This window comes from Molothrus ater, chromosome 38 (genome assembly GCF_012460135.2).
Source record: "Molothrus ater isolate BHLD 08-10-18 breed brown headed cowbird chromosome 38, BPBGC_Mater_1.1, whole genome shotgun sequence".
In the NCBI taxonomy this organism is placed as follows: Eukaryota; Metazoa; Chordata; class Aves; order Passeriformes; family Icteridae; genus Molothrus; species Molothrus ater.
The window spans coordinates 1-13452 of NC_071665.1; the positions used below are offsets into that span (position 1 = coordinate 1).

Sequence of the window (13452 nt, forward strand, 5' to 3'; positions counted from 1 at the left end):
CCCCATTGTGACGCCCCCAGACCCATTTCCCCCCCATTTCTCCCCCCAGACGCCCGCCCCGGTCACTCCCGCTCCGCCCCGGGACGCGGCTCTCGCTGTGGCCGAGGTCTCGGTGCTCTCCCTCCTCTTCCTCCTGGCCGTCACCGGCAACCTCCTGGTGCTGCTGGCGCTCCGGCCCCGCGCCCGCGCCCCCCGCGCCCCCGGGCAGCCCCCGGCCCGCCCGGCGCGGCCGCTCCGCCGGTACCTGCGGCACCTGAGCCTGGCGGACCTGGCGGCGGCGGCGGGGCTGGTGCTGCCGCAGCTGCTCTGGGACCTCACGGACCGGTTCCGGGGCCCGGACCCGCTCTGCCGCCTCACCAAGTACCTGCAGGGCGTCGCCATGTTCGCCTCGGCCTACGTGGCCGTGGCCATGGCGTGGGACCGGCACCGGGCCATCTGCCGGCCCCTGGGGACAGCGCGGGGCACAGCGAGGGACACGGGCAGGGACCGGGACGGGAGCGGGGCAGGGCGGCGGTGGAGGTGGGGGAGGGGGAAAACGGGGGTTGGGGGGGTTGGGGACATCGCGAGGGACGCTGGGGACACCAGGACACGGGGACAGACCGGGTGCTGGAGGTGGGGTAGGGGGCACGGGGACACCGGGGACACTGCTGGGGACACCACTGGGGACACTGCTGGGGACACTGGGGACACCCAGGAAGGGACACGGAGGCAAACGGGGGGGCATGGGGACACTGGGGACACCCAGGGAGGGACACGGAGCCAAACGGGGGACACTGGGGACACTGGGGACACCCAGGGACGGACACAGAGGCAAACTGGGGACACTGGGGACACCAGGACACGGCGACAGACCGGGTGCTGGAGGTGGGGTAGGGGGCACGGGGACACTGCTGAGGACACCACTGGGGACAGTGGGGACACCCAGGGGAGGACATGGAGACAAACTGGGGGACACAGGGACACTGGGGACACTGGGGACACCGGGGTGCAGGGTCACTCTGGGTGCTGGAGGTGGGGCTGGGGACACGGGGACACTGGGGGGACTGGGGACACTGGGAATGGGGGGCATGGGGACACTGGGGACACTGGATACACTGAGGGGGAGACACAGAGACAAACTGGGGGACACAGGGACACTGGGGACACTGGGGGCGTTGGGAATGGGGTGCAGGGACGCGGGGACGCTGGGGGTGAGCCCTGGGGACATGGGGACACTGGGAGTGGCAGGGGCTGGGGGTGGCACCGGAGGGGGCCTGGGGACAGCGGGGCCACCAGAGACGGGGACACACGGGATGGGACACGGGTACAGGGAGGTGGGGACGCTGGGGACACTGGGAGTGGCACATGGGGACACTCGGGGTGCTGGGGGTGGGGACACAGGGACACTGGGGACACCAGGGGTGGGACACAGGGAGCCAAGGGGTGCTGGGGGTGGGGACACCGGGACAGCAGCAGGGACACGGGGGCACAGGGACGCAGGGACACCTGGGATGGCACCTGGGAACCTGCCGGGGGCTGGGGACATGGGGACAGCTCTGGGGACAGCGCTGGGGACAGCAGGGACAGTGGGGACAACGGAGACAGCACCACTGCCACGTCCCCTCTGTGCCCCCAAGGCCCCTGTGCCACCCCAGTGTCCCCAACCCTCCGCGTCACCCCAGTGCCACCAAGTCCCAATGGCACTCCAGTGTCCCTCCGTGTGTCCCCAATGCCACCAAGTCCCAATGGCACCCCAATGTCCCACTGTGTCACTCCAATGTCCCCAAGCCCCAATGGCACCCCAATGTCCCACCGTGTGTCCCCAGTGCTACCAAGCCCCAATGGCAGCCCAATGTCCCTCCATGCCACCCCAATGTCCCACTGTGTCACCCCAATGTTCCTAAGCCCCAGTGGCAGCCCCATGTCCCTCCATGCCACCCCAATGTCCCACTGTGTCACCCCAATGTTCCCAAGCCCCAGTGGCAGTCCCATGTCCCTCCATGTCACCGCAATGTCCCCATCACCCCCCTTGTCACCCCAGACGCCCACGAGGTCCCTGTCACAGGCCACCCTGGGGGCGTCTGGTGCCACCCTGGGGGCGTCTGGTGCCACCAAGGGGGGGTCCTGGGCCACCATGGGGGACTCTGGGGCCACCATGAAGAGGAACCAGGCCACTGTGGGGGTGCCTCAACCCACCCCAGCCGGACCTGGGGCCACCACGGCGGGGCCTGGGGCCACCATGGGGGACTCTGGGACCACCATGAAGAGGAACCGGGTCACTACGGGGATGCCTCAACCCACTCCAGATGAGGACTCTGGGGCCACCACGGCAGGGTCCGGGGCCACCGTGCAGGACTCCAGGACCACCACGGCGGGATCCGGTGCCACCAGGAGGTGGTGGCGGGTGGCCGCGGGCCGGGCTCGCTCGGTTCTGGCCCGGTTCCGCTCGGTTCTGGCCCGGTTCCGCCGCCGCTGGGATGCTCTGGCCACGGCCTGGGCTCTGGCGCTGCTCTTCGGGCTGCCCCAGGTCGGCATCTTCGGGCAGCGCGAGGTGGCCCCGGGCGAGAGCGACTGCTGGGCCACCTTCGCGCAGCCCTGGGGAGCCCGCGCCTATGTCACCTGGGTGGCGCTGGCCGTGCTGGTGGCACCGGCCGTGCTGCTCGGGGTGCTGCTGGTGGCCGTGGCCCGAGCGCTCCGCGGGTCCCCCGGGGGTCCCGGGGGGCTCGGCCGGGCCCGGGCCAAGAGCCACCGCATGGCCGTGGTGGTGCTGGGAGTGTTCGTGCTCTGCTGGACGCCCTTCTTCTGCGCCCAGCTCTGGGCCGTGTGGGACCCCCGAGCGCCACGGGAAGGTGAGAGGGGATAGGGGGACAGGGACAGGGAGACACGGGGACACAGGGACACAGGGACAGGGGACATGGGGACATGGGGACATGGGGACATGGGGACAGTTGTTGCTCTGCTGGACCCCCTTCTTCTGCGCCCAGCTCTGGGCCGTGTGGGACCCCCGAGCGCCATGGGAAGGTGAGAGGGGACATGGGGACACATGGGGACGTGGACAGGGGGACAGGGGAACAGGGACATGGGGACGGGAGACAGGGGACAGGATGGGGACATGGAGACCGGAACACAGGGACAGGGACAGGGGACAGGATGGGGACATGGGGACAGGGACACAGGGAGAGGGGACAGGATGGGGACATGGGGACAGGAACACAGGGACAGGTGGTTACAGGGATGGGGACACGGGGACAGGGACAGGGGACATGGGAACATGGGGACAGTTGTTGCTCTGCTGGGCCCCCTTCTTCTGCGCCCAGCTCTGGGCCGTGTGGGACCCCCGAGCACCCTGGGAAGGTGAGAGGGGACAGGGGGACACATGGGGACATGGACAGGGGACAGGATGGGGACCTGGGGACAGGAACACAGGAACAGGGACAGGGGACAGGATGGGGACATGGGGACAGGGACACAGGAACAGGGACAGGGGACAGGATGGGGACATGGGGACAGGGACACAGGGACAGGTGGCTACAGGGACGGGGACACAGGGACAGGGGACATGGGGACGGGGGATGGGGTCACAGGAACAGGGTGGAGACATGGGGACAGGGGACACAGGGACAGGTGGTTACAGGGACGGGGACATGGGGACAGGGACAGGTGGTTACAGGGACGGGGACATGGGGACAGGGGGATGGGGTCACAGGAACAGGGTGGAGACATGGGGACAGGGGACACAGGGACAGGTGGTTACAGGGACGGGGACAGGGGGATGGGGATGGGGTCACAGGAACAGGGTGGAGACATGGCGACAGGAGACAGAGGGGCAGGCGTGGGGACATGGGGATGTAGGGGACAGAGGGGTGGGGCACATGAGGACAGGGTCACAGGGACTGGAGACACGGGGATGTGATGGGCGTGGGGGAATGGGGATGGGGGACATGGGGCTGTGGGGACAGGGACAAGGTGACAGGAACACAATGATGGGGACATGGGGATGGGGCCAGGGAGGTGACAGGGCCAGGGAGGTGACAGGGCTGTGGGGACACTGGGACAGCCAAGGGTGACCCCGGTATTTTCCCACGCCAGGCTGGGCTCTGCCTGGGGGTGGGTGTCACCCAGTGTCCCCCTCCCAGGGGTGTCCCCAGCTGTCCCCAGCTGTCCCCAGCTGTCCCCGTGTCCCCAGGGCCCGCGTTCACCATCCTGATGCTCCTGGCCAGCCTGACCAGCTGCACCAACCCCTGGATCTCGGCCGCCTTCAGCACCAGCCTGGCCCGGGCCATGGCCCGGCTGCTGTGTCCCTGCCGCCACCGTGGGGACACCGGGTGACATCGGTGACACCGAGTGACACAGGGCCATGGCCGGGCTGCTGTGTCCCTGCCGCCACCGTGGGGACATCGGGTGACATCGGTGACACCGAGTGACACAGGGTGACACAGGGCCATGGCCCGGCTGCTGTGTCCCTTCCGCCACCGTGGGGACATCGGGTGACATTGGTGACACCGAGTGACACAGGGTGACACAGGGCCATGGCCCGGCTGCTGTGTCCCTGCCGCCACCGTGGGGACATCGGGTGACATCGGTGACACCGAGTGACAGACAGTGACACAGGACCATGGCCCGGCTGCTGTGTCCCTGCCACCACCGTGGGGACACCGAGTGACACCGAGTGACACAGGGTGACACAGGGCCCTGGCCCAGCTGCTGTGTCCCTGCCGCCACTGCCATGGGGACACCGGGTGACATCGGTGACACCAAATGACAGAGAGTGACACAGGGCCATGCCCCAAGTGCTGTGTCCCTGCCACCACCGTGGGGACACCAGGTGACATCAGTGACACAGAGTGACACAGGGCCATGGCATGAGTGCTGTGTCCCTGCCACCACCGCCATGGGGACACCAGATGACATCGGTGACACCGAGTGACACAGGGCCATGGCCGGGCTGCTGTGTCCCTGCCGCCACCACCACGGGGACACTGGGTGACATTGGTGACACAGGGTGACACAGGGTGACACAGGGCCATGCCCCGAGTGCTGTGTCCCTGCTGCCACTGCAGCGGTGACACCGGGTGACGCTGGCTCACATGGGGTCACATGGGGTGACACAGGGTGACACAGGGTAAGAGGGCCATGTCCTGTGTCCCTGCTGCTGCTGCTGCTGCTCAGTCACACGAGGTCACCCAGGGTGACACGAGGTGACGGGGGTGACACAGGGTGACAGGAGTGACAGAGGGTGACAAGAGGTGACACAAAGGCCTGAATGAGGATGGGGCTCACACTGGTGACTTGTGTGACACGAGGACGCACAAGGGACACACACACGGGGACACGGGGGACACACAGGGCGGTCTCGTGTCACTCGAGGGGCTCGTGTCACACGGGGGGGGTCACTCCAGTGTCACACGGGGGGGGGGGTGACACAGTGGGGGTCACTCCAGTGTCACACAGTGGGGGTCACTCCAGTGTCACATTGCTGGGGTCACACAGTGGGGGTCACTCCAGTGTCACACAGTGGGGGTGACACAGTGGGGGTCACTCGAGTGTCACACAGGGTGGGGGTGACACAGTGGGGGTCACATGAGTGTCACACAGTGGGGGTCACTCCAGTGTCACACAGGGGTCACTCCAGTGTCACAAGGGGGGGGTGACACAGTGGGGGTCACTCCAGTGTCACACGAGGGTCACTCCAGTGTCACATTGCTGGGGTCACACAGTGGGGGTCACTCCAGTGTCACACGGGGGGGGGTCACTCCAGTGTCACACGGGGGTCACTCCAGTGTCACAGTGGGGGTCACTCCAGTGTCACATTGCTGGGGTCACACAAGGACCGAAGTCTTGCCCTGGGGGAGGGGTTGCACGAGGATTGGGGCTTTGGGGGCGGGGCTTGCACGAGTGGGCGGGGCTTGCACGAGGGGCCACACCCGAGCCTCGTGCAAGGGACAGGGGGACACACCTGGAGACATAAGGGGAGGGCCAACCTCCCCTGCTCTGCGGAAAGCCAATCACCAATAAAGCAGATTTTTACCCAAATTCCTGATTTTTTTTTTTGTGGGACATGGGAGATGAATAAAGAAGCCCCGGAGATAAATACAGGTAGCCCCCAAATCAAAAGAAATCGGCTAAAAAAAGGAAGAAAGACCCCAAAAATAGAGAGAAATCAGCCCAAAAGGGAGAGAAAAGGGGGAGGATCCCAAAAATAGAAATCTGCTCAAAAAGGTGGGGAAGGATCCCAAAATTAAGTGTAATTAGCCCAAAAAGAGGGAGGGAAAGGAGGGGGAAATCCCCAAAATTGAAGGCATCAGCCCAAAAAGTGGGAAAGATCCCAAAAATCAAAATAAATCAGTCCAGAAAGTGCAAAAAAGGAGGAAAAGATCCCAAAAAATGTGAGAAATCAGCCCAAAATGGAAGGAAGATCCCCCCAAAAGGGAAGAAATCAGACCCAAAAAGGGAGAAAGACCCCAAAATAAAGAGAAATGAGCCCAAAAATGGGTAAAGAAGACCCTAAAAAATTAAGAAAAATCGGCCCAGAAAGGGGCAAAGGATCCCAAAAATAGAAATAAATTGGCCCTGAAAAGGGGAAAGATCCCAACATACAGAGAAATCAGCCCAAAAAGAATGAAAAAAAATGGGGAATCGCCCCAAAAATCAAAAAGAAATTGCAGTGGCCATGGAGTTTATTGCATACAAAATGCTGCTTATTGTATACAAATGCTGTTAATTGAATATAAAATGCAGTTTATTGCGTACAAAATGCTGCTAATTGTATACAAAATGCCATTTATTGTATATAAAATGCAGTTTACTGCATACAAAATGCAGTTTATTGCATACAAAATGCTGCTTATTGAATATAAAATGCAGTTTATTGTATACAAAATGCCATTTATTGTATATAAAATGCAGTTTATTGTATACAAAATGCAGTTTGTTGTATACAAAATGCAGTTTATTGCTTATAAAATGCAGTTTATTGTGTATACAAAATACAGTTTATTGTATATAAAATGCAGCTTATTGCATACAAAATGCAGTTTATTATATACAAACTGCTGCTCATTGTATATAAAATGCAGTTTATTGTATACAAAATGTAGTTTATTGCATATAAAATTCAGTTTATTGTGTACAAAATGGTGTTTATTGTATACAAACTGCTGCTTATTGAATATAAAATGCAGTTTATGGTATACAAAATGCTGCTTATTGTGTACAAAATGCCATTTATTGTATACAAAATACAGTTTGTTGTATATAAAATGCAGTTTGTTTTATACAAAATGGAGTTTATTGCATACAAAATACTGTTTATTGTGTACAAAATGCTGCTTGTTGTATACAAAATGCCATTTATTGTATAAAAAATGGAGTTTATTGCATACAAAATGCAGTTTATTATATACAAAATGCAGTTTATTATATACAAAATGCTGCTTATTGAATATAAAATGCAGTTTATTGTGTGCAAAATGCTGCTAATGGAATACAAAATGCCATTTATTGTATACAAACTGCAGTTTATTGTGTCCAAGATTTTACAGCAGTCCAGAGTCGTGTGTGACAGAGCCTGCACCTACAGCTGTCAGCTCCAGCTGCACACAGGCCTGGAGACCCTTCAGTTTGGTTATATTGCATATAATATATATAGATATATATTTTTTTTTTTTTTTCTTTTTCCTGAGCATCTCAGTACCTAACAACCACAACCAATCTGTCCCTTTGCTTTTCCCTGCCTCATGTCACAACTGCTCCCATTTCCATGTTATGGTTCATTCTATCCAATCCCATGAGTTAGCACGGCACAGTTTAACTTAAAAGTTGCTTCTCAGTTTTCTGGCAGTGGGAAATCCTGAGCCCTTTCTCCTCCTTGCCCCATCAGCATGTTTGTTTGCCCGTGGTGCCTTTCTGCTTGGTAAAAACCTCCTTTTGTTTGTGGTCAGCTTATGCTTTGCTCTAAGTCATAAAACCTCTTCCCAACCCAACACAACCTTGGCTTTCTTGGTTTTTGTGAAAAACGCAAATTGTATGTTTGGCTCTTCACAAATATTAAAATTAATGCTATATGTGTTATGTGAGAGAGTTATGCTGTATTAATCTCTTTTATGTACTGTGGTAAATAGATTTTTTAGGCTGTAGCATAATATTAAAATAGAAACTATGCAATGTAAGGTACTTTTTGTAATAACTAGCTCAAGGAAATTCTTCACACAGAGATAACAGCAACAAGACACCAAGAATTCAAGAGGAAAATTATTGCCTCCTTATGGGGAAAAGCCAGACTTTGTGGGGATCAAGGTGATTGATTTACAAGATGAGGGAGGGAGCTGACAATAAACAGAAAAATCCGTGGTTTGAAAGGAATGCTTGCATCATGTATGAGATCCAGGAATACACAACAGGCTGTTGCTTTGAAGGGTTTATGCTTTGTTAGTGAGCAATGCTTTTGGGGGCTTGGTGCCCAGGAAGCATCTAGACATCCATAATTCTTTGCTTTTATTGTCCTTTATTGTCCAAACTCTGATTGTCCAAATTCTTATTGCTCCAATTTTTACGACTATTTTTATAACTATTTTCTTACTACTAAACTTTTAAAATTTTAGCACAAGAGATTGGCATTTTTCACCGTTTCCCTGTAAGACAGGCTCAGAAATTGTCAATTTACACATCTGTTGTTCTTCTGTATCAAAACTCGCTTCCATCTCTATTTTGTTCTCAGGTTCTGCCTTCAGAGCTCTTTCTGCCAAGCACACACACATCTGTGAGATTTTTTTTGTCACACTTTCATCCTCCCCAGCACCCAGCACTGCAGGAGCTCCAGTTTATTGCAAATAAAGGCACGGGGACACGGAGCTGGCGGGGCCTGGGGACAGCAGCGCTGTCACCCGTGGCATTCACATCCTCTGGAAAATCCCTTCACCCAGGATTTTTTCTCCTGGGAAGCTGAGAAGCCTCAGAGAAAAAGGAAAACAATAATTATCTCCTTTGCTTCTCCTGTGTTTTGCTCACGTGGGATGTATTTGGAAATTGTTTACCCACAGGTGATTGCTTCATTGGATTCTGGTGTGAATTATTTTGTCTCCTTGGCCAATCAGTGCCAGGCTGTGTTGGGACTCTGGAAAGAGTCATGAGTTTTCATTATTACCATTTTAGCCTTCTCTAAGTATCCTTTCTGTATTCTTTAGTTAGTTAGTTTAGCATTCTTTAATATAATACAGTATCATAAAGAAATAAATCAACCTTCTGAGAACATGGAATCAGATTTGTCATCCCTTCCTGCCACGAGGGTCCCTGCAATTAAAATAATTTCCGCCCTGGGGGCACTGGGGAGCCCTGGCTGCTGCTGGGGGCACTGGGGGCTGGAGTTCTGCTGGCGCTCACCCGAGCAAAGGCCAGCAGCAGCGTTCCCTGCTGGATTAGAAAGTTAAATACTTCTCAGGAAAATGAATCCACAAACACCAGAGATTTGTGTCCAAAAAGGAGACAGAGGAGTCCTTTGACTTTATTCAAATAAAGGCAGAGGCCATGGGGCATTCCCCTGGGGTCTTTGGACAATGCAGCCTCCTTTTTATCCCAATTTCCCTTCTCTCTTTCCCCATTTCTGAGGTACTTGAGAGGTTCAGACTCCCCAAAACTTCTGACACCAGAGATTTCCCTCTAATCTTTAACCCTCCCTTTTAATTTTTAATTGCCATGGAATTCAAGGCTTTCCCCCCATTGTTTCTTTCATCTTTCAATGTCCAAATTCGTTTATCAGCAAACCTAAAGTTTATTTGTAAAAACAAAATATCCTTTTCCATTCATCAATCAGTGGAATCCTTCCCATTGTTTCTGTTATCTCTCAGTGCTGGTTTTATCTAGCAGCAGACCCACAGCTGGTTTGTAAAGACAAATCCCACATTCCTCTCACTCCAGGAAAGGTGAGAATGAGGGATCTGTGATAAATTAATATGATTCGTGCTAACAATTGTGACTATATCGATATTTTAGAAAATATTTGATAAAAAGTAATAGAGGAAAAGGATATGTAATTACTGTCACAAAACAGATGCTTTCAGATGAGAAATGTTTTTTCTCACGTTTTCACGAGAAAATAGGATGCAGGATGTAGTTTGAGATAAGTAACATCCCAAATGGAATAGACCTTGGGATAATGAGAGAATTGGCCTTTAAATGGGCAAAATTGAGATGATTCCAGGTATTTATGAAATAATGAGGCTTATTTTTGGGATATAATGCTGGCTTCTGTAGCACAAGACTTGGGGTGCATGTGCAGCCTGTGGGGTTGTTCAGAGGACAGTGACGATGATGAGAAGCCTTTGTCAAAAGCCAAAGGAAAATTGCTGCTCAGTTAAAATGGCTGCTAAACGTTAATTTTGTGGGTTATTGAATTAGACATGTAGGGACCTCACTCATAGCAGGTGGGAGCTGCCACCCCCGGAGCAGCTGCAGGAGAGGCCACAGGAGAGGCCGCAGGGGAGGCTCAACGCTTGCACAAAGTTCTGTAACACCTCAGGGGCCTCCTGGGTTCCACGAGGGCCCACAGTGTCACACGGGCCCCTCACAGGGTCACAGTGTCACAGGGGCCCCTCACAGTGTCACAGTGTCACACCATCCCCTCACAGTGTCACACCATCCCCTCACAGTGTCACACGGGCCCCTCACAGTGTCACAGTGTCACACCATCCCCTCACAGTGTCACACCATCCCCTCACAGTGTCACACGGGCCCCTCACAGTGTCACAGTGTCACACTGTCCCCTCACAGTGTCACAGTGTCACACCATCCCCTCACAGTGTCACACGGGCCCCTCACAGTGTCACACTGTCACACTGTCCCCTCTCAGTGTCACAGTGTCACACCATCCCCTCACAGTGTCACATGGGCCCCTCACAGTGTCACAGTGTCACACGGGCCCCTCACAGTGTCACAGTGTCACACCATCCCCTCACAGTGTCACACCATTCCCTCACAGTGTCACACTGTCCCCTCACAGGGTCACAGTGTCACAGTGTCACACGGGCTCCTCACAGTGTCACACGGGCCCCTCACAGTGTCACAGTGTCACACCATCCCCTCACACTGTCACTCTGGCCCCTCACAGTGTCACACTGTCACACTGGCCCCTCACACTGTCACACTGTCCCCTCACTCTGTCCCAATGGCTCCTCACACTGTCACACTGGCCCCTTGCACTGTCACATTGCCCCCTCACACTGTCACACTGTCACACTGTCACACTGTCAGTGTCACACTGGCCCCTCACAGTCAGGGGGGCTCAGGGCTGGGGCTCGGACTCAGAGCTCGGGGCTCAGGCTCGGGGCTCGGGCTTGGGGCTGGGGCTGGGGCTTGGGGCTCGGGGCTGGGGCTCGGGGCTGCGGCTCAGGGCTTGGGGCTCAGGTTTGGGACTCAAGGGTCCGGGCTTGGGTCTCTGGGTTGGGGCTGGGGCTTGGGGCTTGAGGCTCAGGGCTTGAGGCTTCGGGCTCGGGGGTCCAGGCTTGGGGGTCCGGGCTTGGGGCTCGGGGTCAGGGCTGGGGCTCGGGCTCGGAGCTCAGGGTCAGTGCTCGAGGCTCAGGGTAGGGGCTCAGGGCCGGGGCTCAGGGCCGGGGCTCAGGCTCGGGGCTTGAGGCTCCGGGCTTGGGGGTCTGGGCTCGGGGCTCAGGGTAGGGGCTCAGGGCCAGGGCTCAGGCTCGGGGCTGGGGCTCGGAGCTCAGGGTCAGGGCTCGGGGCTTGGGGCTCAGGCTCGGGGCTCAGTGCTTGGGGCTGGGGCTCGGAGCTCAGGGCTCGGGGCTGGAGGTTGGGGCTCGGGGCCCAGGGCTCGGGGCTGGGGGTCAGGGCTTGGGGCCGGCTGTGAGGGCTGTGCCGGGTGGGCGGGGAGCGGAGCGGGGCCTGCCGGGCTCGCTGCCGAGCGCCGCCGCCGTTGCCCGGAGCCCCCGGGCAGAGCTCTGTGCTCGGGGCTGGGGCCCGGGCAGCATTCAGCGGCCTGAGGGCCCCCACGGCCAGGCCGTGTCCAAAGCGGGCCCAAGGCCCGGCCATGGCCGTGTGGGGCCTGGCGGGGCTCGGGGCCTGGGCTGAGCTGGGCTCCGAGGGAGGCGGCTGAGGGAGACCGGTTGAAGCATTTTCACAGATACACTGGGAAACTCTCTACAGCACCATGGTGTGTTACAGACAGCGTCCAGTGGACGGGGATTCCTTCAAGACTCTTGAATTAAGAGTTGGTTGAAACTTTTTTGTGGGCTTGTAAAAAGCTTCTGTTGCCGTGCAGCTCCCAGGCAGCGCCAGGAGCTGCTGCTCACGGAGCCTCCTCGCAAGGGGATCCAGGGAGATCCACAGGCAGCGGCACCTCAGCTCCACACTGTGTCTCCCTGGGGCTTGTTCTGGAAAAAAAACCTTCTGCAGACTCGGCGTGCACTGGAACTGTTAGAAGGGATTAACTACTGTAGCACGGTAAGGCCATTTCCCTCTGATACCCAGAAAAGGCTGGGAATAAATCCCTATAGATTAATATCTATAGAGCAGATATTGTTTATTGCAGTGCTGGTGGTGAGGGGGATATCTCCACCTTTATCTCCAACTCACCCATCCTTGTTGTGTGTTGTAGTTTATTTATACAGTAATTATTGCTTAATATTGCAATGCCATCATAACATCGTCTAATTTACATAATTTACATAATTTACATAATTTACATAATTTACATAATTTACTACTGTTGTCTCATGGGACTAATTTACATAATATTATGTCATAGTTATAAATAGTTCTTCTGTGCTGTGCTTGCACTTCCCCAATTTAGGTGATCTTGAGGGTCTTCCTCAAGGAAGACTCAAGGTTTCCCTGAACATTTCAACTTTGTCTTCGGAGCATGCACAGTGATGGTGTTCCTTGGTCTTTCTGGATCTAACCAGTCTAAATTCTCCATTTTGTGGCTAATTAGCTTTACATTTGCCAGTTTCTCATTAGTACATCCTGCTGCTGCCCAGTATAGCTGAACTTGTCTTATTTTGAGATTATTCACCTGGTGAGTTTCTGTTTATTTAAGCATTAAGGGCCTAGTTACCCCTACACCTGCTATTACATTGTATAGAAAGTTATGACTCAGGTTATATTATATATATTAGTTATATTTGTATATATTGGTATCTTATTACTCAAGCTATGTAAGCGTCTCTTAACTTTGACCCAAGTTATGTAGGTATGACCTCCTATTAAGAGGATTTGTTTAAGATTTTCCAAAGTGTGTGTTGTGACTTTGTGATCTGTGGAGAGCATCTTTGTGTGTTGGTTCAGGTCTGCCCATCAGGGATGATCATTTTCCCTGGGTGGCATAAAACCTCTCCAATAAAACCAGCTCCACAGTGAAATAATGCCATTTCCAAAGAGCAAGAATTCTTCCTCTTCCTGTCCTGCATGTTTAAGGAGCTCAGATCTTTGCAAAAGTGTTTCTTTCTACTTAGTCCTTGAACGATGAACAAA

The 13452-nt window shown here is 55.1% G+C and overlaps 2 protein-coding genes across 2 annotated transcripts; one reads left to right on the plus strand and one right to left on the minus strand.

Annotated features, from left to right (window-relative positions):
* Window positions 1-49: 49 nt before the first annotated feature.
* Window positions 50-4313, plus strand: LOC118700822 (vasopressin V2 receptor-like; the record flags this gene model as incomplete). Its single annotated transcript, XM_036405398.2, has 3 exons — window positions 50-502; window positions 2021-2828; window positions 4166-4313. Coding segments are annotated over 3 exons (1404 nt in total), but the record flags the coding sequence as incomplete, so codon positions are not given.
* Window positions 4314-11634: 7321 nt separating this feature from the next.
* On the minus strand, window positions 11635-12012 carry LOC118700829 (uncharacterized). Its single transcript, XM_036405402.1, has one exon. The coding sequence runs from the start codon at window positions 12010-12012 to the stop codon at window positions 11635-11637; it is 378 nt and encodes a 125-aa protein (XP_036261295.1).
* Window positions 12013-13452: the final 1440 nt, after the last annotated feature.

What these genes read in the sequence shown, in the direction of transcription:
- LOC118700829 (XM_036405402.1), bottom strand. Translation starts at nt 12,012, where the DNA reads ATGGCCGGGCCTTGGGCCCGCTTTGGACACGGCCTGGCCGTGGGGGCC.